The sequence below is a fragment of the Fundulus heteroclitus genome, unplaced genomic scaffold (genome assembly GCF_011125445.2).
Source record: "Fundulus heteroclitus isolate FHET01 unplaced genomic scaffold, MU-UCD_Fhet_4.1 scaffold_52, whole genome shotgun sequence".
NCBI classification, from domain to species: domain Eukaryota; kingdom Metazoa; phylum Chordata; class Actinopteri; order Cyprinodontiformes; family Fundulidae; genus Fundulus; species Fundulus heteroclitus.
The window spans coordinates 1,705,328-1,733,296 of NW_023396945.1; the positions used below are offsets into that span (position 1 = coordinate 1,705,328).

The 27,969-nt window shown below is 40.4% G+C and overlaps 1 protein-coding gene across 2 annotated transcripts; it reads right to left on the reverse strand.

The window, feature by feature from the left end:
• Window positions 1-525: 525 nt before the first annotated feature.
• On the reverse strand, window positions 526-27,969 carry slc6a13 (solute carrier family 6 member 13). 2 transcript variants are annotated; one of them, XM_021319120.2, is made up of 15 exons: window positions 27,888-27,969; window positions 13,647-13,850; window positions 12,068-12,202; window positions 11,357-11,497; window positions 10,121-10,202; window positions 9,791-9,923; window positions 9,558-9,692; window positions 7,231-7,334; window positions 6,934-7,058; window positions 5,347-5,459; window positions 5,099-5,236; window positions 4,533-4,635; window positions 4,329-4,429; window positions 3,913-4,083; window positions 526-2,341 (listed from the first exon to the last, which is right to left on the reverse strand). In XM_021319120.2, the coding sequence occupies exons 1-15, from the start codon at window positions 27,952-27,954 to the stop codon at window positions 2,177-2,179; spliced, it is 1,917 nt and encodes a 638-aa protein (XP_021174795.2). In that variant the 5' UTR covers window positions 27,955-27,969; the 3' UTR covers window positions 526-2,176. The 2 variants fall into 2 exon arrangements, with proteins under 2 accessions (XP_021174795.2, XP_012722984.2); XM_012867530.3 differs by lacking the exon at window positions 27,888-27,969 and adding an exon at window positions 21,481-21,651.

Here is a 27,969-nt window from a genome sequence, read left to right on the forward strand (position 1 = left end):
ATTATAAAGTCATAAAAAAGCTAAAATTAGATACAAGGTAACCCAGCTAAATGAAAACTGTGTGAATACCAAAAGTAAAAGAAAACAGTAAAAAAAAAAAGACAAAGAAAACAACATTGCAACTCTTCAAAGTTCAGTAAAGCAGGTGAAAAATGAAATCATAATCCCAAAGTATGACAATAACAAGTAAAAACAAAACAGCTTATCTGAATGGTCCTTTGAGCTAAAGCAGCACTTATCAGTCTACTTCTGTAAAAAAAAAAAAAAGGTGTGCATTATTCAAAACGTTCAGAGACAGGGTTCCTACACTTTTTCATTTACATATCACTCATATTTCAGCCTGAAATGTTTTGATTTTTCCATTTTTACAATGTTTAACTTCTAGAATGTTCTGGACATTGGAGTGCAAAACATTTTTGAAAACACTGGTCAGCAGTCAGGTTTTACTGTATGTTCCACAAAGCATAAAACCTGCTGTGCAACACTGATGTTGGTTTCCAATTTTCCAATGAGGCCAGTCCATCATTTTTTTTATAGCCGCTAGATTTAAATCCGCTTTATTTAACAATTCCCAACAATAATTTTTAAATCATGCCTGACATCCAAAACCAGTCTTGACTAAGAACCACTTTTCCTATTTAAAATTTAAGGAGGCTTAAAAATGCCAAATTATTATACATGTAATCATTTAAATAAAATCATGGAAATAAGTTTAATGAATAAAGAGATGGATCTTGTAATCTGAATGTGTCAATAATCTGTCAAAATAACCATTTAATTTTCATTTTCATTATGTTTTAAAATTCTATGCAGTAATTATTGTATTTAATTAATTATTTCGTCTGGCTTGTCAGATGGAGCCTAAGATTTGATTAGTTTTCCTGCACAGGGAGTTAACTGCAGACCAATCACCGTCTCTTAAGCATTGTTAGCCCTTCACATTAACTCTGATGCATTAGGCTGAGACATGAAACAAATTCAACACTGTAAATTAGTTCAACAAACGAAATACTTCAACACAAACCCTTTTAAAACATATTTAAAACAGAATAAACATTTTGATGAATTGTTTTCAAATGAAATTGTCTATGCATTTCCTAAATAATTCATACATTTAAATACTTATTGCTTAATTGTTCATATTTACTTGTTTAATATGTATTGCCCTGTACTGCTATTTATTTCAATGATCTCACATATAAAAATGTATTTAATGACTTATTTTTGCAATAAATGTGGCATTTTTAGCCTTCAGTGAAGATGCAGTGAAATAGTAAAATGGCTGTTGTTGTTTTTTTAATTATTGTTTTTGAAAAACTGTGTTTCCATCAGTTAGTTCTTAGTCGTGGAGTAAAAATCCAAAACAGTGATCGCTAATATCTTCAACAGAACTTGCAATGTGTAAAATCAGAGATCAAATACAAAGGAAATTATGAAATTATTTGAAATTCACTCGTAGAAATTCGAATTTTTTTAATAAAACGCTGGAGAAGGAATAAAGTCTAGAAATGTAATTATACCCCCGTATGGAATTATCCTTTCCCCTTACTTCCTGACTTTGAAAACTTTAAGTTTTCCAGACATTTCAAGACAGTGTAGGAACCCTGGAGATGATAGCAGTCATCATTACAGAACTGTAACAGAACAAAACAAAAAGTATATGTCGCATTGATTAAAAAAAAAATGCAATTAAACAGTCAACAATATTATTCAAGTTAGCTTTTCATGGACTGTGCAGTGTCGGGACACTTCTTGTGCTCCATCTGCTGCAGATGATGTCGTTAAAAATTAACGAAAGTTACTGAAACATTGCGTCAAACTAACTGAACATTACAGATGTCCATAACAGGTTGAAAAGGCTTCCTTAGAAAGCAAATTTCTTTGCCACTGAGAACCTATAGTGGTCACATTTTCAAATGTACACATTACTCTGCCATGGGCATATGAGATGTTGACGTGCTCTCCCAAAGAGGATGGAGAATGTTTTGTTCGATCACCGGACGAGGGAGGAAGCTCCAGTAGCAAGAGGTGCATTTAGAGGTGCGGTGGCTCTGAAAGTCTGCACCTGAGGTAAGGCAGAGAGAGAGAGAGAGAGAGAGGAGAGAGAGAAACAGAGAGAGAGAGAGAGAGACAGAGAGAGAGAGAGACCGAGAGAGAGACTTCGACTCTCAAGTCTCTAGCAATGAGACTCCTTTTCATCTACAGGGAAGTAGCCGTCCTTTGTGTGGGGAGCGTTCGGGTGGAGTCTATCCTCTTCTCCTGCAAGGATGCCCATCAGCCTCCCTTGCTCCTTCTTCGTCGCTGGTAACTCGGTGGAGGGAGTGGTCAGGAGAATGAGACGCTGGAATGGGCGCAATGGGAATTCATCAAAACACGATGAAAAACAAGCAACTGAGTGAAACACAAACACGTATGTATTTAAGACTATAACTCACCAATGGTCTGTCGAAAAAAATCTCATTTATTCATATTTAATGTCATCATTTTTAACAGCCAGAGCCAACATATTATTCTTGGAAATATGTAAAATCCCTGTCTGCCTTTTCACTGTTTTTTTTTTTTTTTTACAAGCATGCAAGTAATCGTTACACATGACTTTCTGAAGCAAAAAGACCCTTTTTGAGCCAGGTTTACATAAATGAAAAGGCACTTCCATTTATAGCATGCATGGGTGATGACAGTGCCTTCTTGATGCTTGGGAAAGATAAAGACTTCCTTCTTGATAAAGAATTCCCGCTGAATAAGTCAAATGGATGTGGAGCCACTTATTGGCAGAAAAGAGGATGGAGCGAGCTCTTATGAGGTACAAAGATCATTTACACAGACGCGCCTGTTGGGCTCTGTGGAGGAAAACATTGGACCGTAAAACGGATTTCCCCTTACCTGCACAGAAAGAGTCTCGCTTTTTGCCCCAGGATTACGAAACTGTTACAATATTGAATTTATGGGAAGGAAAAAGCCAGAAGGCTCGTTTTTCTTCTGTGTCTGAGCCAAATGAACCTAAGAGTGTTTTAATGCAGCTGCAGTATTCTGACTTTTCTTCCATCCAACGTGTTAATTTAGTGTGGTTAAACAGTCATTAAAGCATTTCACAAATAAAGCTTATTGGTTGATTGTCATAATCCACTAACCCTACTGCTATTCTTTAACAAGGTTAAAATAATAGCAATACAACAAATTTAACTTGCAAATCTTGAATTAAGTCTGATTAGTTTAATGGCTTCGGTCCTATGACACAGAACAGTTAATAGGCCATACAGACAACATTGCCGCCTGAATTATAAAAAAAAAAATCCAATCCCCAAGTGTGGCGTTATTTCTTTTTGTTGGAGCAATCATTTTCCATATAAATATAATACATAATCACGAATGTAAGACATTGGTCTGTCCATCCATCCGTTATATACACCTAATAATCCTTGCAGTGTCACTAGGGTGCTAATTCCTATCACTGGTGCTCATTAGGTGAGAGGCGTGGTACACCCTGGACAGGTTGCAAGGCACCACAAGGCACACAGGATAAAGGCCATGCATGCTCATACTCAGGTATAAGGGCAATGCATATCTTTGGACTGTGGGAGGAAGCTGGGGTACCCGGGGGAAAAAAAGCTCCACCCCCGCAACTGGAGGACATTCAAACTCCAAGCCCAAAGAGCCCAGGCTGGGATTCGAACCCAGGACTCTCCTACTGAAAGGCAACAGTGCTCAAAATACTACTAGGCAAGTCAGAAACGCCATGTTACAGGTGACTTCATACAGTTTTTGTAGAGTTTCTTCGCTCATTCTCTTTAAAAGAATAACATAAAGCAAAGAAGAAATGTTACAATAAAACTGAACTCGTCATTCAAGCGCCTAACGCAACTCAGCAAAACAAAATCTCGGACCGACGGCCGAAAATTACTTGAAACTTACTTCTCTAAGTGTTCCTGGAGTGCAGTAGAGTTTCCCTGCTGCCCAAAGAGGGATGCAAAGCATGGAGGACAGCGCCAGCATCCAGCCAATCCCGTCCCCCCATACTGGGTACACGTATTCATTGTTGTATTTCAGAGGAGAGTACTTGATCAGTGCGAAGGCAAAGGTTCCCTGTGAAGAAAACGTCATGTTGGTTGTTCTACTTGCGTGACAGTACTGTACTTACACAATAGCAGATATCTGACCATTTGTAAAGTAAGCAAAGCGCAATTTCAGCTTTGCCCTGAAGGGGCTGCTGCTGTGTCAGCAGAGTGGGTAAAGTAAGCAAAGCGCAATTTCAGCTTTGCCCTGAAGGGGCTGCTGCTGTGTCAGCAGAGTGGTCTAAAAGAAAATTGGACATGAAGCTTAAAACTTACAAAGCACGTGGCAGGGGTGAGGAAGAGCCAGCAGAATTTAATGACAGGGCCCGGACGGTAGCCGATCATGTCCTCTATGTTATCATAGTAACGATCAACACCTGAGGGAAGACACCGTTTCACTTGCATCAGTGAGTTGCAGTCACATTTTTTTTTTCTTTTTTTAGGGATTTTGAATAAAGATTCATTATATGGCGGACTCACCATAAACCCAGGCAATGCAAACAGTCTCAAAAATAGCCACGAAAAGAAGGCACATCCCACTGGCTGCATAGTAGTCGAACAGCTGGAAGATGTACATGCCTCCCTGTAGGCACAAACAGCTATGGTATCAACTAAAAAAAGCACCAACATGGAGTAAAAAAAAAAAATAATAAAAAAAAATAATAAAAAAAATAAATAAATAAATAAAATATATATATATATATATATATATATATATATATATATATATATATATATATATATATATATATATATATATATATATATATATATATATATATATATATATATATATATAGGTCCAAGTAATATTATTGGACCTTTTCACAATATTCTAATTATCTGAGATACTGGATTTGGGATTTTCATTAGTTAAAAATCATTAAACACTTGAAATATATCAGCCTGTGTGTAATGAATGAATCTAATACACAAGTTTCACTTTTTGAATGAAATTACTGAACATAATCAACTTTTTCACGACATTCTAACTATATGACCAGCACCCGTATGCAAACTCTGAGGGTGGGTTTGCAGAAACCAACCTCTGTCAGCATGATGAGTCCCATGAGGAAGGACACCACAGCTACTGCAAGGATGAAGAGCTCTCTGCGGTTTTTGCGGCGGAAGACGGAGGGATACATGTCCACCATGGCTGTCACCAAGCTCTCCACACAAACAAACTAACACGGCGAGGAAGTGAAGAAACAAACAAAAACCTCATTCAAAAATCTAAACATGACTCAACAGGACTCAAAGAGCTTTGCTCAGGTGGTTGTGCCGTTGATTGTACCTGACTGTCCAGTCCCAGGAACACAATCATTACAAAGAAACAGCAGGCCCAGAGAGGGGAGACGGGCATCATGGTTACAGCGCGAGGATACGCTATGAAGGCCAAGCCTGGACCTGGAACGCACACAGACGCCCATTCAGAGTTCAAACCTTTAATCCTCTTTGGTGTTTATTTAAAAAAAAAAACAACTATTTATTTTATCTTTTAGTGACACTATCATAATCCCAGAACCAAAGATGTAAAATGCTCTTTAGACCTTCGAAAATTTAACAACCATTACTCAGTTTTTTTTTACGATCCAACCACAACCTTCACTCTGTTAGGATATCAACGAGGTCAAGTGGAACGAGCTGTTTATCCCGGAGCTGCATGACACACTTAGATGGCACCGACCCAAAAAGATTGGCACATATCTATCAGATACCACCCCGGAGGTGACACAGTTTCTCTGCTGATTTCACAGTTTGGATGTGTACCATCCAAACTGCACGGGTGTGTACCTAGATACCTATATAATGTTTGTGTGATGAGTAATCGGGGCTTCTTGCTGATCAGGAGCCCATCAGCGCTGGTGTGACTGTAACTGTTTCTCTGTCTTTACGTAGATAAAATATAACTAAAAGCATACTTGTCTGTTTTATCCGTCCTACATTCAAGGTAATAGGTAAGTGGGGGTCGCCTGACTGGGTAAAAAGAGCTGGGTCCACCAAGGGTGTTTCACTGTAGACGAGGTACGGTGAAGACGGTAACAACTCCACATGGACATGTCTTTGAACGAGAATTTTCAGCCACAGATGCTAAACTTCTTTGATCAGGCCATTCTAACACGTAAATTTGCTCTGCTGTAAACCAACCCCCTGTAGTCTTGCTGTGTGTTCAGGGTTTTTATTTTGCTGAAAGCCGAACTTCTGTCGCAGTCTCAACTCTTTTGCAGATTTTATCAGGCCTTCTGTTAGTATTCTCCAGCATTTAGCTTCGTCCATCTCCATCTCCCCCTCCTACTCTCACCTCTTTCCCCTTCCCTGATAAAGAAAAGCATCCCAGCAGGACGATGCCGCAGCCCTCATGATCCTGTCTCTTCTCTGATGTTCTCTCTGAGGCCTTGGCAGAACAGCAGTGTTTGAACTAAAATTTAATTACACACAGGAGAGCTCTCTTTGTTAATTGACTTCTGACGGTAAGTGTTTTCACTCATTTTTATTTAGGGTACAAATGTACGCCAACCCTTTTTAGTTTGTCAACGTCTGTGTGTATAATATTTTTTAACATTTCCTTGGTTTGTGGAAATGTAATAATACAATGCGAAAACTTTCAATAGGGTGTGAAAACTTTGGCTAATCAAAATATGTTCTTTGCGCCTCCGATAATGATACAAGACAAAATAAGAGTTTAGCCAGAAGCACTCTATACATTTATGTCTTGTTTGACTAGTCATAATATACTTGCTACAAAGGTTCCTTTTAGAAGCTTTTAAAGAATATATATTTATATATATGTTCTAAAATAGCTGAGATACGACCAAAAGAATCACATATTTCAAGTTATTGCTGTCTTTTTTTTTTTTAAGGGAACAAAAAAATCACAAACCAGATTCTGCCACTTCTGAGATGGGCACGTTTTGCTCAAACGACATGAAACCCAAAATGGAGAAGATGGCAAAGCCAGCAACAAAACTTGTGCCGCTGTTCAGGAAACAGAGACACAGGCAGTCCCTGGATAGAGCACAGACAAAGGATGCCAATCACGAATTAGGAAATGCTTCAGCTAACGAGTTTAAAATAAGATCACAATCAACACTATAGACTTCCCTGAGTTCCTGTAAAAATAAATTGATGGATAAACTTAAGACAGTCAATTCTAATGCCAATTCTGAAGCCGTATTACCTGTAGCAGTTGTTGTTGTATTTGTTGTAGCTTCCTAGAGCAGTGAGGCAGCCCAGGCAGATGGCATACGAGAAAAAGATCTGTGTTCCAGCATCCATCCACACCTTAGTGCAAAATAAATAAATACGTAAATAACTAGGAAAATAAGTAAAATGTATTCAAAGTAATTAAAAATACGTTTCCAATGTTATAGATATATGCTTTGAGGCCGTAGAGTCGACATCTTTCAGAAAGGATAGAATTTCCCTGAGTGACTTTGAAAGCCTTTAGGTGGATGATTTGTAAAGACATGTTTGAGACCCTATATCTGTAATCTAGAGCTGCGAGTTGAAACTCGTCCTCTGTCTCAGGTAATAAAAGATGAAACATTTTTTTCCCACCACAGCTTAAACCACTATCCTGGAGTCACGCAACACTGGGGTCACTCTCCCACGGCCCGCCTCTCCCAGCGCTCCTCGATGACCAAATGGTCACAAGTGTAATTTTTTTAGAACAAACCCTTTTTTCTCGGTTTTGTTACTCTCCTACATAACTAAGATGCCCGGGCTCCCTAATCGTCAATAACTTTTACTTACATAAAATGTTACCAAAATCAAGTCATCAGCTGGACACCCTACCCCAAAAGAGCTGAACCTCTGTCCTTTTAAGGTATAAAGAACAGCACTATTGGAGCGCTCACGTTTAAAAATTTTACTGTAGCGCACACAGAGGCATGAGATTTGACATGAGTTCATGACCCTCGTCAGGTGTGAAGCACAAAGGAAGATTTTTCTGAAAACACGTCCACTAGTTTAAAAGACATGTAGAAATCCTTGAATAATTCAAGATTAATCCTAGATTTAAATCAGGGCTGATATCAGGAAAATACTTAACTGCTAATCATTTAGTAGAAATTTATTACGATGACATCATATATCTCTGACTCTCTTCTACCATAATTATTAAACAATGTCCCCACCATTCTCTGTCAGCTTTATTATCCTGGTCACTGGATATATGATTTAGGTGTGGGCATTAAAGACAGCTAGGGTCCATCCAGCTGAACAAATATGTTAGTGATAAGCACAGCTTTAATGGTCCGTAGTATCAAATATTGTATCCAAACAGTCCCTTGCGATTGTAATACAGCACACACTGATAATGCGAGGACGATTGGGATTTGTTATATTGTGCAACTTTTCTCTGAAAGTTGACTAATTTGCTCATAAGTAAGCTTATCTGCTGGAGCTTATTAGGAGGGCGAGCTCGGTCCTTGGATGCCCTCTGGACCCAGTGTGCAGGTGGTGGGAGACAGAAGGACTGGAAGAAGAACCACATCACTGATGGACAATGTGTCCCAGCCCATGTAGGGAGCTGCTGCAGAGCTGTAGAGCTCTTTTAGTGACAGACTGCTGCATCCCAGATGCTCTAAGGAGCGTTTCTGCAGCTTGTTCCTCCTGGCTGCAGTCAGACTTTATAACATCTGCTGCTCCCAACAGACATAATAAATGTTTACATCACACTAATCGCTGCACAGGTTCTGATCCGACCATTAATTGTTTACACTGTTCCCAGATGCTAAGGTAACTCGCACATGCCTTAGCTAGGGATGCTGCTGCACTATTATGCATATTACATACTGTATTATCACAAGTTATGTAAATAGGCTGGAGTTTTTTTTCCCCACTGATAACTATTTTCCACTGAGCCCTAATTACTGTGGTATTTACTTTAATCTTCTACTCTTGGTGTTTCTTTAGAGCTAATTTTATATTAGACCGGTTTGTTCTCTTCCTCTCTTTTTGTTCTCATTGCTAATGATTCTGTGTAACTGTGTTTGCCACTGTCACACCCGTGTTTCCCCATTGCGGGACAAGAAAGGAATTCTTATCTTATCTTAACTTCAATGTTGAATGTCAGCCAGTCTGTTGGTTCGAGATAATTGCTTCACGCCTGCTCCTTTCAGCATGGAAACCTCCCAGGCATGAGATAGGCAACACGACCACAGTAAAATGTTCATTAAAAAGTAATTAGCATTTTTTTTGTAAATTGGCTGTCTAAAAGATGAATCTGACATAAATTAAAAAATATCACCATCTTTACTGTCATTACAACATACAGTAGATTCCAATGAAATTCATCCTCTGCATTTAAGCTATCCCTTAGGGAGCAACGGGCTGCGGTAGTCTGCGGGAGTCAAACCATTAACCCTGTAGCCTCTCCGGGACACAAGCACCCTGCTCTCTAACCACCAGGCTGCCACTGCCTCCATTGATAACTCACCATACATTGAGACTTAACAGCTCTGCTTACACGACAGGCTCCTTTTTTTTTTTTTATTAACATACCTGGGGGTCAGACAGTCTTTCCAAATCAGGGTACAGGTAGAAGTAGATTCCCCTGGAGGCTCCCGGCAGAGTGACTCCTCGGATCAGTAGGATTATTAGCATAACATAAGGGAAAGTAGCTGTGAAGTAAACCACCTAAAAGGAAACCCAACAATCTGTATCAAGCCCACGTCGTTCAATTTGATTTGCATTATAAATTGCATAACTTTTTCCATTTATGGGGATGGTTTCACCTTCCCAGTGGATTTGACTCCCTTCCAGATGCAGAAGTAGCAGATGACCCATGCAACGGCCAAACAAGCGACCAGATCCCAGTTCAACGAGCCAATGTGGTCAATGCCAGAAGAAATTCTCAGGACTCTTCGCCTACAGAACACAAGGATCTTAGATTACAGCAACATTTTTTTTTTTTTTTTTTTTTTTTAAAAACATCATTTATAAACCAGCACCACAAGCTGAAGTGACTGATCCTGAATGAGGTTGAAATCACTTGTCACGATGGATTTTGGGTGAACTTCCTTGAGGAGAAGGCCAAACAAAGGGAAAAGAAAAACAGAACTTACTCCCAAAACTCAATGACGGGAGAGGTGGCGTTCTCATGGTGATTGATGGAGCTATTTCCCCTCTGAAATGCCATACAGGAATCTTGAATGAAGAACAGACAAAAGGACATTCACTCCTGCGAAGAAATCCAAGCTTTCTCAGAGGTTTCCAAGTTACACTCAGACGAGAGAAGCAATGCCACCACTGAGAGGGAACAGTGAAGTGGAGCAGGAACACTAAGTCCCTCAAACATAAAACAAGTATGTGAATGAATGAAACGATGAAGGAAACCACTGGAAAACTATACAGTCTAAGCTGTGCCATTCACTTTTGATTCTTCGGAAATCCGAGAATTGTGAGGCTGAAGGTGCACTTGTCTCCACAAGCAGCATGCCGGCTACATGCTAGCTAGGTATCAACATCAGAGCTAACAGCAAAGACTGTGACGTCGTTGTTCAAAACACGTAATAGGAAACAGAGAAAACTTGACGGCTTGGAAAATATGACCATCAAGACATCGACGCAGCACCTGGGCAGACTACTTTTACATTTTCTGCCTTCCTAGAGACTCCATGTACACAACAAAATGTATTTTAGGGCTAAAAAAGTGGATTTTGTATGATATTTTTCCTTTAATGTTTCTGGGTTGAAGCAAAACAAAAAGTAATTCAGGCCTATATTTAGCTTTATAACGTGCTATTAAAGGTGGAAACCCAGCTAATTGCTACATCATATTCCTATATACATTATCGCTGAGTTTATTTTATCATTATGACAAAGGAGTGGCACAAGGATAATTACAAAGCTGTCATGTCAAAGTCTTGGAGCCGATCTGTGATTAAATAAAAAGCTTAGTTTAATGGCTTTTTACTGCACTGAATTTACCTCAGAAATCTCATCTAGCAATTACATCACACCCAGGTTGAGCTCATCCAAGTTGCAAGTCATTAAAGATAGTAAGACTGGCTGATTGCCGGGTGCTACTGATGCGCCGGAATCGTCTCTAAAGTTGAAGCTCAAATCTGAGAACCTTGCATCAGAGTCAAGTAGACAAATTCAATTTGTCTTAGAAGTCAGAGGTCAGATCTGGGACTGAGTTACAGCCAAGCTAATGCATCTTGGTTGCAAATTTGAAAATTGTGGGAAAACTTCTAATAGCAAAGTCAGAATAAAATGCAGCATAAATCCACAGGAGGGGACAAAAAGCAGTCCAAACTGAGAAACAGCTCGTGTTCCTGTCCCAGCGGTCTCCTCACCTGTGTTCCATGTGTTGTTGCAAGACGCCCAGGGCAGATCCCAGGTGAAGGAGTTGAAGAGAAAGAATATCGCCCAGGCTAACACAACGATGTAGTAGACGTTCAGGAGGGCAACAATCACCTGGGTGGCATAGCCCACTCCTGATATGTAAAACAAGGAAAGTGATTAACAAATAGAAATGAGAACAGTCTGTTGAGCCTTCTTTTACATAAATGTAAGCTGGAGATTTAGGTTCACATGAAAGTTTTTTCTGTAAAGCACATATGATGACTCCAAACAATGAGAGTGTTAGTTTAATCCTGTGATTTAAGCTCATGAATCACAGCGCTCCCGGGTCATTGCCTTTCTCTGACGTTAACATTTAAATGGTCTCCTTTCAAAAACTTTATAAATGGCTTGCCATATGCCTTATGACATTGAATGGGTACATCTAGATTTAAAGCCGTGGATATGCAGAATCACAACCGCAAACTTATTGCACTGACATGTCTGAAATTCCTCTCTTAAGCCATAATGTTGCACAGACACGTTTGGTTGTGTTTTTCCACAGTGACGCCCTGAGTTTCATATGGATTCCACGTGATACCAAAGCAATCTATGTTTTGACACTAACCTAATGATTAAATATTCACCTTCAGCACATAAAGAGGAAGAATCACCTCAAAGTGTTGCAAGGCAGAACAAAACAACAAAACAAAATGGCACATTACCTTCGAACAATGGGCAAATTTTCCGCCAGCAAGTGATGCCTCCCTCACTGGTGTACTGACCCAAAGACGTTTCCAGGAGGAACACCGGGATCCCACAAGCAAATAGGAATATGAGGTATGGGATGAAAAAGGCCCCTGAGAACAATAAGACAACAGTTCACAAACATTTTAAGATTAGCTTACACTTGAAAACACAGTGCCTTGAAAAAGTATTTATGTACCTTAAACCTTTTCACATCTTGTTACAACCAAAATATATAATGGATTTTAATTTTGAGTTAAATGCTAAGACAAACTAGTGCATAATTTTGGTGTGGAAGATAGAAAATAGAAACATGGCTGTTAAACATTTATACAAATAAAAATCTGAACAGATTTCCCACGTGAATATTTAACATTAGTGAAAATTTACTTCTCAAATGACTGTAAAGTTCAGATCTCACCCAGTAACTATAAAAACCACCAAGTCTTGTTTCTGAGCCAAAACTCTGCATGTATAGCATTTATATTTATGAAGTCCAAGGACCCCAAAGTGCTTTACGCTATAGTCAGTCATTCACACATTCACACGCTGGTGGTGGTGAGCTACTTTGTAGCCACAGCTGCCCTGGAGCAGACTGACAGGGCCGCCATAGATACGGCACCACTGGACCCACTGACCAAGGAGAGCAGCCAAAGAGGGAGAAGACTCTTGCTCAAGGACAAAACATCTGAAAAAGTCAGAGTGGGGGTTTAAACCAGCAACCCCACCGGACACGGGGAGAAACTCCTAGCTCCTGCACCACCATCGCCCCACCTTTTGCTGCAGTCACAGCTGCTATGTCTCTAGCACATCGTTCCCATTCTTTGTACAATCAAGCACAGTTAGACTGTATTTACTATTTGTGGGACTTTTGAAGTTGACTAGTTTCATTGGATTTTATTTAGGGGACTTAATACAAAACTGCTAAAACATTTCAAACTGTGTATAACTTTCCTTCCACCTCAGATTATGCACTGATCTGCATTGGTCTACAACATATCATGAACTCTACAGACGTTTGTGGCTTTAACGTGTCAACATGTGGAAAAGTTATATTTTGAAAAGCACGGTACCTCCTAGATACATTTTCTATGCATAGCCTGGCATCCCATCATTGGTTTATTTTATTTGTTTTAATGAATAACATTAAAACATCTCTGGGCATATTAAAAACCTGTTCAAAATGTCTACGTTTGCCCGAGTCCTTGTTCGCAGTTGTTTGACCTTTAAATTCCTTAGTAGTGACCTTGTCTTTGCAATTGCTATAGATGACCTTTTTCCTGTCAGTAATTGGGCTTCTGTGTGAAATCTATGAAACATGCACAAAAACGAGGAGCTGAACAGCGTTAGGCGTCAGAGGTTGTGGGGTACCTGCTGCAGAAGATAAAGAAAGTCCACCAGGTTGGGTTAGCCCACAAATCAAACATGTTATAACGAGGTCCCAGTTTCTTTTTACCTTCCGGCCGCCACACTCTTATCCTGCGTTAGCTTAAGTGGGTCCTGCAGACTATGCTTCACATATCAAATCGACACAAAAAGAATGAAAAGGGTACTCACCTCCTCCATTCTTGTAACAAAGGTAGGGGAAACGCCAAACGTTTCCCAGGCCGATAATTTCGCCGGCTACGGATAGGACAAACTCAATCTTGTTGCCCCACTGACCCCTGTCGACCATCTTGTCCTCCATGCTGGGCACGATGTCCAGCGGCCTGCCATTGGAGGGCTCCACCTTCGACCTGTTTCCCGCATCTTGTTTTTCACCTGCATCGTTGAGCGCAAATAAGCGTCACTGATGAGAAAGTCTTTAACTTTTCTACATTCATCTGAGATAAAATCCCAAACTCAGATACGTTTTACTGCAGTTTTATGTCACAGTTCAAAACAGAGTAGCGCAGATCTGTGAGTTTGGGAGAAGCAAATGACTGACCTTCAAGCTTTCAAGCATTGTCACTCATCCATCACATGATTATGCTTTGATCTGAACCGTTCCACTGTAGATCCGGCTGTATGTCTAGACTCATTGCCCTGTTGGAAGGTAAACCTCTGGCTCAGTCTCATGTCCTTTGCGGCCTCAAACAGGTTTCTTGTCGGACTGCCCTGTATTTAGCTCTGTCTACCTTGCCTTCAACTCTTACTAGCTTTCCTGTCCCAAAGAAAAGCCTCCCCAGAGCAGGAAGTTATTTTAGTTTTACTGTTAAAGTTGATCTACAGCGTTAGTTCGCCACCACAGACCTTTTCTGCGTGTAGGCCAAAAAGTTAAATGTTGTTCTCACATGAACAGAGCACCTTCTACCCCACGTCTGCTGTACCCCCTACATGTGTTGTACCAGCAAGTGCAAAACAATTTAGTCTCTAAATGTGCAAAGCTGGTAGAGAACTAAAAGATTTGCAGTTGTACCTGTAGCCTAAAGTGGTTCAACAGAGTGCTGACTCCAGGGAGCGAAACGAAAATATTATTCCAAATTTTTCAGATTTGAAAAAACCTTTAAAAAAAGATTTCTCATTTTCCTTCAACTGCACAAGGAAGCAAGGTTCAGCAGGTACACAAACTTTCCCCAAGCCGTGTTGATACGACCTGTAGTTTGTCAAAAGTCTGAAGACCAAAAAACTAATATTTGCTTTATGATATTAAGCATCTTATAATAAGTCTCCTAATTTGCTCCTGCAAATTCTTAATTGCAAATTTGATCAGAGATATGCACTGGTTGTTTTTAATATGGGGTATATAGGCGGTTTTCCAGGGCGGCATGAGAAAGGGGAGATGCATACAGAAAAATACTTCTATGAAACTTGGTTTGAAGACATTTTTTATTGCTTTGATGTATCTTCAATACATGGGAAGTTGATGGCCCCTGCTTGCACCTGTGAATGGGAGGACTTTTTAAAATGTCCTTTGTAATGGATAGGGCTGCCTTTTTTCTTTCTTTATTTTTTTTGGTCCAGAATTTTGAAGATTTTGACTGGTTGATGGAAGGCAAAAGGAGAGGGTAATAAATATATCAAAACCCAAGATCTCTAAAGCAGGAAACATGTTTTCAGGACCTTGGCTAGCTCTAAGGAAGTGTATGGTTTGTATTTGATTGCCCTAAGAAGTTCCTTATTATCCACCTGAGCCTTTCGGATGAGGTCAGTACTGAGTTGAGGTTACGTGATGTGTTCGGAAATGGTCAAGCCTTCAGCCAGGCCCGGTTTTTGGGCCAATGCAGCTGAAAGAAATGTCCCACAGTGGAGGAAACAGACAGCTCACTGACTGTGCTCAATCCTGTCAGGTTGCATTAACAGACTTCTCACCAGCCCCTTCGGTCCCCCCTTCTCCTCTTCCCAAGCCAGCATGTGGTCAGAGCTACAGACCAAACTCAAACAAACTGCTAATCAGTCCACAGTAAGCATGCTCACTCCAACTCACTTACAAGAATACATAGAATATTTCTTCCTTTCCTCATATTTACACCCTTCCAAGCCAATAAATGCAAATTACACACCGTGTGGTCATTCTCGCTGCAGCGTTTCTATGGCCGAGAAAGCAACACATGGGATGGGAATTCCATGTATTCCTCTGTTTTGTGTGAAGCTACCTTTAGGAATGTGCGCCCGCTGTCAGAGCGCAGGGGTCGAGCACAAGCCTGACTTTGTGTGGGGTGTGTGCATAAGGTTGGAAATCGGACCTGCTTTAAAGGCCAAGGTCTGCCATGCGGGAGCCAAATTGTGACTGAGGTAAAAATAGAGTTCCTTGTTTTTAGAGGGTACTTTGTGGGAATGGAGGCCTAAGGCAACAAAAGCAGAGTAACCCTTCTTTTATTGCGCTGGCAAATTGCAGTCCTAACCGGCCTCACAGCCAAAGCCTACTTTTCTTGCATCTTTTTTTCACACTTTCTCTCTGGAACAAGCACCCCAGCTCAATAGATATATTTATATTTTATTGGAACATTCTTAGCAAAGACACAATTTGAAGATCCCTTCAGTTATATGGAGGCGAGGCACGCTACAAAATATCATAACAGAGCAACAATCTAGAAACAGCTGAGTTTCATTCCACTAAATGGTGCCAGAATACCTCCCTTTGAAACGGCATCGAGTGACTGAGCAATTAACGGAGAGAGAGAGAGAGTGGGCGACTGACAGACTGACCTACTGAATAACAGGGCGACTTTTCTTTTCCATTGTGGAACAGTTTGAGGAGGTGAGAATACAGAACATAGGAGCACTAACCATGAGGCTTTTTGCTCAGATTTGGCAGAAGTGGGAAGACAGAGGTTAGACAACCAGCCCACTTCTGTCAAAAACAACCTTTCTAGACCTCAAGACCTTAGCTTGGACTCACCAAGACAACCATGCTTCATCAAGCAATTTTTCCATGCCTGTTAGTTATTTTTGAAATATTTGCCTGTAGTTAACTGGTCCAAAGCTTCCCAGTCTAATGGATTTCACTCACCTATTATAAAGCCGTGGTTAGAACTTGGTCAGGAACATACATTTTATCCACATGTGAGCACAGATTGTTGCTGGGTGGAATGATACGGATAATTAGACTGCAAAAACGTTCACACTTTTTTACCTCTCGTCATGTTCCAACCCCAAACTTAAAAATCTTTTATTTGTTAGAAAAACAACATAAAATGGTGCGCGACTCCAAAGTCAAAAGAAAGAAAAACGGTGTGCGGTTTCCAAATAAATTTTATAGAAATTTTTGTTTGTGGTGAACATCACAAACAAAAATTTTGTGTTTGTGTGGTATTCAATCTCTCATTTGTAATTAAAACACCTCAAAAACTGCAAGTCTTTTAGGATATGTCTTTATCATCTTTCCAGATTGATACTTGACTATAATGTCTTTAAAAAATAGTCAATATTAGTCAGATTGAATGGAGATCATCTGTTGGAAGCCATTTTCAAACTCTTACTCAATTGGGTTTAAGTCTGGACTTTGACTGGGCCATTCCAACACAGGAACATGCTTTGATTTAGACTGTTCTATTACAGCTCTGGCTGTTTATGTTGGGTTATCGTCCTTTTGAATGTGAAACTTCTGGCCCTGTTTTGATTTTTGTCCTGTTTATAGCTCCTCTCCATCTGCTTTGATGAGCTTCCCTGCCCCTGAAGAAGAAAAGCATGATGCTTCCACAACCATGTTTCTGGATGGTGTGTTCATGGTGCTGCCAACTATCAGCGCCTTGCATGTTGGCCACAAGATTTTGGTTTGGTTTCATCTGACCAGCAGCAGGTTAAATGATCTATGAAGGTAGCTGATGACATTGTAATTTATTTAAGGGTGTCAAGGTAACGTTGGCTGAATACAATTATGATCCACATTTTCCTAACTTTCTTTTTACTTAAAAAGAAACCAGGTGTAATTTTCCTTCTACTTCACAAAGACTATTTTGGTGACTTCATGTTGTTCTGGGAGATATCATTCTAATTAACTGGAAATGTTGGTTGCTATGTGGCAAAATGTAAAACAGTTAATGAGGTGTGAATACTTTGTTAAGTATGTTTAATACTCATTATTCATGATAGACATAAAATGGTCTTACTCATCGACTAAACTGGCAAGATTAAAACGGCCCTTTGTTTTAAGGGAAGATTTGATTTGGATCTCAGAAGCGTTAAAGGGATTTTGCCAGGGGGCTGGGAGTCGTCCCTTGGTACTGAGTCATGCTGTTCTACTGTGATCTTTAAACAAAAAATTATCTTATGTATAGCTAGCCAAAAGCACATCTTTAAGGGAGAAATTCTAGGAACAATGACTCACATCAACCATGTTGGATCCTAGTTTTTCTTTTGTCTGAATTTACATTAAGTTGCTTAAACCTTTATTGGACTTATGGTATACAACAATGAAGGATTGATTTGATGTTTTTTTTTTTTTTTTTTTTTTTTTTTACATAACACTGCGTCAGAGGACAAGTGGTGGACAGATGTTTTTACCGTAAAAGGGATAGGAGGGGGTTGTTTGAAGAGGGGATATGCGGGTGTTATCTGCAGCCAGGATCTTCACTGCATTAAGCTGGAGTCTCAACAATCTCAGTGGGCGAATTCAAAGAGTTCTCACTCAACAGTCAAGTTAGTGGCCTGTCATAGCAGGACCGAAGCCAAAGCGTGTTTCTGCCATCTAAAAAAAAACCAACACTGCTCCAGTCTCAAAAAATGTCCAAAGGCCCCTTTTTACTGCTCATGGTATCAAGGTTACTGGTACAGAAACCTAGCCTTTATCCTCAACATTAAAACCCCACAACATGTCCTCTCAGGGTGAAGGCTGTGTCACAAAGCATTGTCCTGTTGATTTCAGCATGTGACTTCTTCAGATGAAGTCAGTTTGTGTTATTATTAAAAGGCCCACATATGAGGGTGAGCGAGACACCGGGTTGTATCTGCTCCAGACTGTTTTTTAAGCAATAACGGAACCGGTTCCAGTGTTGCCTGTCCCCCCCCCCCCTGCCCGTGACCTACATACGATTTCTGGACAGTCTGAATCATGCGATTCTGTTTTTGTTTTCCAAATCGGACCCAGGGCACCTTAATACGTGGTCCTCAATCAGATGTTTACGCAGTGCTTTCCACAGCAAGCTGTGTCTGAATGGCTGTTTGGCTTTTGGTCCTATTTTTACCTCATGGCATGTGAGGGGCTCAGAATCTCTCGCTTGAAGAGCGACAAGATCAAATTGTGATCAATGAATGCGGGTCACCACGGGGCCGTAGACCGCTCACATTGGAGTCGTAGGCTCGTGCGCATGATGAAGCCACGCGACGGTCGAGAAAGTTGTGATGGAGCCCTTGGACCTGTAGTGTGAACGTAGCCTCAGTGTCGTTTGCAATGAGAAGCCTGCACCACTAAACGGGGTTGTGCTGTGGCATTTTGAGCGCCGGTGAGAAATAAAAATTAACAATATTAACAAAGTGGAAGAGAAAACATGAACCTTTTGTGATTACTGCAGAAATATTGCGGCTGACTAGTGGTCAGCAGCTTGTGATGCCGAGGTAAGCATCTGCTCCGCAGCTTCCTGTCAGGCTAAATGTAACTCAAGTTCAACATCAGGCTGAACCTTTACTGGATCATTCTGCTTGGGACGGAGCCTCATTACCAAAGGTTAAGATCCAAGAAACCTTTATTCTGTTGGTGAAAATATAAAAAAAAAATATGAGCATTTATTGTTTTCTTTTGGCATTAAGATCACCTTGGAATATCTTTTCCAAAGTCATTGCTAAAATCTAGACCACTGCTAACAACTTTACAAAAAACAAAAAAAAAGAAGAAAAGATACGTTTCTTTGGGCTACAGGGCGGCAGGGTCACGCTGCGTGTAGCAACCTGCATGCCTGCATGCTGACTGGCTGGAAGCCGAGAGCCCACCGAGCAAACGCTCGTCAAAAAGTGACCCCCTCTCTGCAGAGCTCAGAGTTGAGGGTGAGCTCAAGGAAATCTTAATCTGAGATCCCCAACAGGAGCAACTTTCTCTCTGTTGTTCTTTCTTTGTGTTTCATGCTCGTTTTACACGTGGGTTCCAAAGTTATTGACGTCTACCATGTGAAGGAACCAGCTATCATGGGAGGGACCTGAGAACTGATAACGGCGCATACTTTGACAGGGAGGTGAAAGGTGAAAGAACAAGTCTGCTTAGTTTTTTTTTTTTAGCGACAGCGACTATCAAGGGATTTGTGGCTTTTCATTAATAAAAGCCGTTATGATGACTCCTATCACTCAAAGCAGGGAGTTACACACCTTTAATAGAACGTGCCCAGAGGCTTTGTCAGCTTGGTAACGCATACGTGCATCTGTTGCTCAACAGAGTCATGACAACGAGCGCAGCGCCAAACTCCATTGCCTCCATGCTCACTTTATTAACGCCCCTCAAGCTATTTCATTCTATGATCTGAGGCGGATGCAATAAACGTGATGAGGCTGTTTAGATTATCTATTGAAAAGGGCCTAACTACCAGTTGGATCAAAGTCGAATACCCAGACTTTTATTTGCAGACACATAAGCTGCATAAATGAGCCGCCTGCACCAGCTCAGCTCGTCTCACATCCCGGCTGCCGTCATACGAGCGCGGCGATGGACCTCCTGCTGCTGCTGCTGCGTGTGAAACCGAAGGCCATGTGGTTTGTGATGTCCAGCTTCAGCACTGGCATTTTGTAAGGTTACAGAGGTAAACGAAGGGATAATGTGCCACCTTCGGTCTGAAACCGCTAGCGCTGACATTAGCTCAGACTGGGTGTGATAGAGCAGCGCTTACTTTGTTTTCTCTCTCGAAGAAACCAGTAAGCAGCTGCTTCCCTTCACTAAGTCTTCTCTCCATCTCCTTTCTTTTCTTTTTGGTAGCCTGATTTCTCTTTTCTGCCCTCTGCTCCTCTTACCGTCCAGCGACTTTAATTTAACCAGTTAACCCTGCTAAAGGGGACAAATGAGGCCCTAAAACATTCGTCATAGGTGTTAATCTAAACTTCACTCTCTCAACCACTTCAGTCAGCCGAAGGTTAATTTAATTATGACAATAGAAATAAAAAAAATAAAAAACAGGGATCCCATAAAGCTCCTGCCATTGCAGATGTTAATGCGAAAAGGAATATCTTAGGCTTTAATTAAAAAGCATCCAAAGATTATGTGTTAAACAGTACAAGGGGCACCGACAGCCAATACAGTCATTGCGGTTCATTTATATGACACACCTTCCTTTTGACTTTTCATTAGCAATGGTTTTTTTTCTTCTTCTAGCACCTTGAAATATCCGCTACCCCTATCATTTTTACTGCTTGGTGTGTTTTCTGAAACGGATCTCAAGACCCTCACACTTGCTCATTTGAGACTCCAGCTCTCCAACTTTTAGAATCACCAATTAATTTTTTTAAAGAGGATCATGAGTTTATTTTTGCTTTTATCTTCTGTGGGACCTCCATTCTAAAGCAATTCATAGCAACATGTCTCTTTAAAACTATAGGCTTTAGTGTGCCACCCCAGGGTTATCGGTGGCCCCATCTGGCCACCTCTTACCAAACTTTTTTGGAGGCACCCTGGCGAAGACTAATGCTTGTTATGCAAAGATCTAAACGAAGCACGAGCAGAAGCATCTTATCTAAAAACTGATTACAAACCAGGTCAGCACAGAAGGAAGAGCAGAACAACAACTGGTTAAGCGGGGGCAGCTTTAAACCCGAGCTTTGATTCAAAGCTTTACAGCCTTTGGATGAATATTTGACTTCAAAGAGACTAGAGAAACACATGGTGTGTCCCTTTAAAGCAGCAGCTTGGAAAACAATGCATGAAAATCTGAAGGGGACTATATCTTTTTTCATTTTTTTTTTATAAAAAAACAAAACAAAACACAGCTAGTGATGAGATGATTATAAATCTAAGACTGGATGTTACTTGACCAATGAAGGATTATATGGCACTCACCTTTCATAGTGTTGGAAAACGGCAGCCGTCGGAGGAGAGGGGAGCGTCATATGCAGGACAGCTACTGTTTCAGGTTTCACTATATAACATGCATGGAGGGGCGGAGATGGAAGAAACTCAAAACTCTGGTGTAGCCTACATTGAGAATTTCCCTCTGCTTTGCCCCTCTCTGAAGAAACGCCCCCTTTATCCATTCAGACTCACACACATACGCACACACACACACACACACACAGAGACTCTCACCCCCTACAGCACACTGGAGGTCTGTGCTGCCTCAGTGTGCAGGGCTGATTGCGTAACCTTTTGACACGCTCGTTCTGCAGAAAACTGCAAGGAAGAGGAAAGGGAAAGTCACGTTGGATATAAAGAGCCTTCTGATTGTGCATCATATGCATGCAAATAGGTGCACTGCACTGAACGTGCAAATTATTCATCACAGAAGCCTGCTTGCCACACATTTCCAGAGACACACATGCTTAATCGACAAGCAGCGTGGCATTGATTTTCTCCAGGACGGGACAAAGATTTATACCGATGTTCCCGAGCGCTGTATCTTGTGGATGGCAATTAAAAGCTCGCTCCATCTTCGCGAAGCTACCGCTCCAAACACATTCTTAATTCGGCCCCCGGAAAGCCGTCTTTATTCTCCACAGCCAGATTTGCTCCTCACAAGCCCAGCTGCCCATTCAGAACATTTTCCCACCGCAGGAGTCCAGAGAGTGCACTGGTTTGAAGCGTTTGTTTTAAGGTCGCGATCCAGAGGGTTTTTACTGGAGATTTGGGGGCAACCGAGGGAAGGGTTTGTGAAAATGCTATGGGGTGATATTTCTTCCCCCATCTTTTTTATGCAACATTCCAACTTTATTTTGTTTAAAGTATAAAGTGCTCTGAAGAAAACAATGAATCCATGCATCAACAGAAAGAAGACTAAGTTATAAACCAAGGCTGCACTGCAAAAAGAGAACTGAAAATAAGTAACATTTTCTTGAAATGAGTGTAGTTTTCCTTGATTTGAGCAAATAAATAAGATTATTTGCCAATGAAATGAATATTTTACCCCTAAAATAAGATAGATTAGATATCCTGCACTTGAAATTAGATGATGGAGAGGAATTGTTCCTATATTAAGTGCAAAAACCTTATTCCATTGACAGGTAGAGTTATGCATCTGCTCAAATTAAGCAAAAATACACTAATTTCAAGAAAATTCTACTTACTTTTGTTCCCTTTTTGCAGTGTGGAGGATTTTCTTGAAAAGACCATTTGGTCTCAACATACTGGAAACTAAATGATTCACAATAAATCATGCAATGGATTTTCCAGTACAGCGACATATCAACAAAAAGTAGTGAATAGTTTCAAAAACAAATTTTGTTTTCAGGAAAGAAAATATGTAACGTGTGGCATATTCAGCCATTTTCTCTGATAACCCTAAAAAAAAAAGCAAAAAAAAAAAAAAAAAAACAGCCCATCATCAATTGCCTTCTGCAGTGACCTCATTAGCTTATGTGTGCAATGTATTCTCAGTGCAAATGTAGGTGTTCTGTAAAGGTTTGTTAGAGAGCGTTAGTGAACAGTCATCATGAGGACAGAAGGTCATGGAGAACAGTTTCAAAGAGAATTATATAGGTTATAAAATAGCGTCATTCAAGCCATTATCAATTCTGGAGAGGTCATGGCACGACTGCAAAGCCACCACGACATGCCATTCCACCTAAGCTGAAACGGAGAGCATTATGCAGAGACCTAGCACAGAGGTAACCTTTCAAGCCAGATGGATAATGGTCTGCTCCCATCCAATCCGTTCAGGGAAAGGAGAGACATTCAGCAGAACTTTCTGAGCTGATTGATCGAAGCGATACACAATGCCTGCCTACCAAAGATTGGTTTTAGCCAATCACATGAATATGTAAGCAGCAGACACCATGAGAAAATACAACAAGTTAACTGGTCATTGCACTTCTTGCTGTTCTTCTTTCAAAAAAGAAATCATAGATTCTGACAAACTGATGGCATCAGCTACGTCCTGCGCTGCCATGTTGGTTTTGGTTCAGCTGTGGGCTCGGCAGCTCCTGCTGTCGTCACAGCTGGCACGTGCAACGTGATTGGTCCGACACAGCAGACATGTGCAAGATAGTGCTGGAGAGCAAAATGTAAAATTTTTCCCTACGTCCGGGCTTTTCCTCCACCAGAGATACAAACAGGTACATCTTGGAAAAAAGAAAAACCTGTTGGTGCTTCACCTTTCAGCAAGACTTTTCTAAACATGCAGTTGGAGCTACATTAAAATGGTTTAATGCCGAAGCATATGCGTGGGTTAGAACAGCCAAAAGTCCAGAGAGAAATACAGTTTTGGAAAGAATGGTCAAAAATTTCCTGCACAGGTTTGTGGCCATGCAACAAAAGGAGGTTTTTGCAAAGTATCGGTCTATGGGGTGCTGACTCAGATCTCCATTTGATAAGAAAGTTAAAAATAATTGCAAAAATGTTCTTTTTACTTCACTATTATCAAAGTGGCTACTGGTATAACAATAGATTCCTGCAATATTGCGGAGACCTTTTTCAGGGACAGCGAACGCTGAAAGATAAAAGTGCACAAGAAAGGAACGCGGTGTTTAAGCGGCCACTGGTACAGGATGATCAGACCCATGACTTTTCCTAACATTTATCTTCCTGAAAACATGCTGAGGTAGCCCTGTGTTCTGCAAAGCTAGCCGTTAAGTCGCCTGGATCAAACCTTGCAAAAAATATATTGAACTCTTGATCAGACTCCCCAGGATCAAACTTTTGTTTATCCTGAATGCCAGCTTGGACTTGGGTGCTCTCTGGGCTTTCAGAAAATTACAACTCCTACGTTCCTCCTGGACTTTATGTCTGTATCTAATCTTGGCTATCTTTATTTCCTTTCTCACTGATTTTTGTGCAATCCCATATTGATTCATATGTTTAAAAATCAGCTTTTCATAATTCAGGGTGCCTTCAGACATTTACTGTCTCAAAGCTTGTTTTTAGGATACATTGTGATCATTTTACGGAGGATTGTGTTGTTCTCCAAGTTGTATTTTCCCGTTCTGTGTTAAATTCAAGATCCTCTAAGTTTTGTTTTCTTTCTTCCAGATATGCATTATTTTCTTTCCCTCGTTCAGTTCCTCCTGTGCTCATTTCATATTAGTCGTTTGCACTTCATCCTTCAGCGCTTCAGGACTGGTCTGCATTCGCCTGCTCCCACCACCCCATTGTGCTGCTGACCAAATTGGAACTCTCTCTCTCTCTCTGCAGGTTTCAGCATGAAGTGCAGCGAACAACACTGCGCAACCTGCATGGCTAATATCCAAGTCCTGCCATAAAACATTTCCAAGAACTTACTGAGCCCGTGTTTATAAGAAACATGCTTGTTTTTGCAAAGTGTGTCCATGTTGTTATGAGGACAGAAATAATCCTCTCACATCCTTCACAGCGTGTTGTACTGTACCAAAACGCAATTCTATTTGTTCAGCGATCAAGACGGTAATTTTCCAGAGATGGCAAAGCCTTGGACGCATGCGATTCCACAGCGAACGTCTGCAGCTGGAAAACGTGGCGTGATCTGAAGATGCAGATAATGAGGATGATCTCTTGGGGAGCACAGAACAGGTAAAACCAGTCTGCAAAGGTGTCAGCTTTGAATGGTTGACTGGTATGATTGCTGTTGGCACACAAACATGATTTTTTTTTTTATTCTATAGGGGACAGAAGAAAAGAGGAGAGCGACTTAGAAAGACTGCTTCTCTTATTTCATACTGTATGTTTTTCCCACTGTACTGCCACAGGCCTCTGCTCTGACTATTATCTGAAAGGTCCGTTTTGTCTGTTTTTTTTTTTTTGTTTTTTTTAGCTGAGCTAAGCTGCGTTCATTAACTTTGAGTTTGCAGGTTTAAATAATAATAAAATATATATATATATATATATATATATATATATATATATATATATATATATATATATATATATATATATATATATATATATATATATATATATATATATGAGGAGGTAAACTGTAGCTCATACTTCAAATTTGCAAGCTGGTTAAATACCAATATCAGATCAGTTGGTTACAAAAGCTTTGGTCTGAATTACAACAAAAATGAAGAAACAGTAAACAATAAATGCCCAACAGGATTGCAAAATTATGAATCACTTCTATGCTGTCAGGTGCATTTGCACGAATCTTTGGTTTTTGGCCAAAGTATTACAGCACTCCAGTATTTTTCCACCACTGACAAGTTTCTGCAAAACCTAAATTCGTCACTTGTGCATTTACAATTCATCTTTTAACACTGGGACTATTAAGGAAAACAACAGTTGTCTAAGGCTGCCGGATGCTTTTCCCCCCCTCTATGTTTCTTGTGAGGTATTTACTTTTCCTCCATCTAATGTAAACATCTGGCAGAAGAAAAAGAATCTGAATAGGTAATAGTTGGATTCAGTCACTATTGGTGTTAATGTATAAATGTAGCTGTCTGTCGGAGGGGGGGGGGGTCATTATTCTAGATCATTTTATTGTGGGTTTTTGTCTAATCCACAAATATAAAAAGGCTCAAATCCACAAATATAAAGGCTCAAACATATGCATACAACTCCAATAGTATCTGGTGAAACACGCCATAGCAAGCTGCAGAGAAACGCTACGTTTCCTCTTGCCATCAATAAGCTTCTGGGAGAATCCTAAATGGATATTTGACCGCCTATCTTCACAGAATTGGTAGGGTTTATTGAAACCGGCTGGTGTCATGAGACGGACCTGACTTTAAAGCATAGTCCGTACATTTTCAAAAGGGTTGAGGTTGGGATTTTGGTTGGCCATTCATAGAGACGTGATGCCTGCTTTACCCACTGCATCATCTAAAGAACAGCTCCTGGATTACAGGACTGATGTCCCAGGACAGCTGAAATATGCTGTACAAATTAACTTCCCTTGCCTTTAAAAAACCCCAAAAAAACCAAACATATTCTTTATCTGTGTTAAAGATTTTTACCCTGTTGGAACACCCCGTTGGGTCCAAGTTAAACTCTGTGGTCCACTCTCTTGCCCTCAGCCAAAGTAAAATTGTTTTAGGTGTTTCTGAACAACCCAGGCTCAGGTTTCTCCACGATGACCTCGGTTTTACGTCGTCAACTAAAATTTACAAGCCATACACGAGACAATTTTTTCAGGCAATAAGATTTTCAGAAGAAACCAAGATTAAAATATTTGGACAGAAAAGTCTAAGTGGGGGAGGTCAAGGCTTTCAAATCTATAACCACTGTCAATAAAACGCTTCACGGTGGGATGAAGGCGCTGTTTCCATGGGATCTGTGAAAGGATAAAATCAGTTGGGGAAATATAGGTTAGCCAGTCTATGTTATGCCCCAGACTAGCCAATAGAGGTGGTCAGGCTACAGGTATGCAACTATTTATTAAGCCTAGATAATGTGATGATATGATAGTATGCTCAACAAAAAAAACAAAGACAAAAAAAACTCGCAAAAATAAGTGTACATAAAAGTGTACATAACATTTTGCACAGTGGAGCTGTACTGAATTGTAGTTTCTGCCAAATTAAAGCTCAGATAATGATTTAACATAATTTAACCACGCCTCTAGAACATGTAAGAACAACTTCAAAACCCATCTGGCAATACAATCCACCTAATACCTATAATTTACAAAGAAACTAGAGAGAGCAGCTGCAAAGCCGCAACAGTTTTTTTTTTTTTTTATACGGGATGATTGGCGGCCTTCTGGAATGAAATACCATCCTCATCACTTTTATACAATAACAGGTCATCCCATTTTACAACAATAGGCAGGTTTATGTTGCCAAATAAGAACAGGATCTCAACAACTGCAAAACAACTGAAGGAGACAAAAACAACAACAAAAAAAAAAAAAAAAAAAAAAAAACTGTATTATCCCTGGGATAAAGTGAATATCGAAGAAGTTCCATTATGTACAGGTGTTTGCTGCCTTTGTTGGATTTTCCTCAAGTAGGTCCTCCAGTGTGTGTGTGTATGTGTGTATTTAGAGGAGGAAATTAATGTTCGACTACAAACAACATAATCAATACCACCATCTTCTGGAAGCAATAGATTTTCTTCCCTTTAAACCATTTTACCAAAATAGAAAAAAATATCTGAATGAGGGTGTGCTTTTTCTGCCCTTAGAGCCTCTGACTGAATACACACCTCACTGGGGGAGTTGTGGCTCCCTCTGTGTTAATATGGGCCTGATAAGGCCTGCACTGTTGGGCTAATCTTAAGAAGCAGCAACCTGTCTGATGCAAACTAAGCACACCACCTTAACTTTGAATTCAACAAAGCAAAAAACAAACAAACAGATGACCACGTCATGGTAAAATCCCTACATTCTGTGTCGATCTTACCGTTTTTAGCACGCACTGACATTTCTCTGGGGGTACCTTGCAGGAACTCTTTATCAGCATAGAGCATCTTGCACTGTGTGTG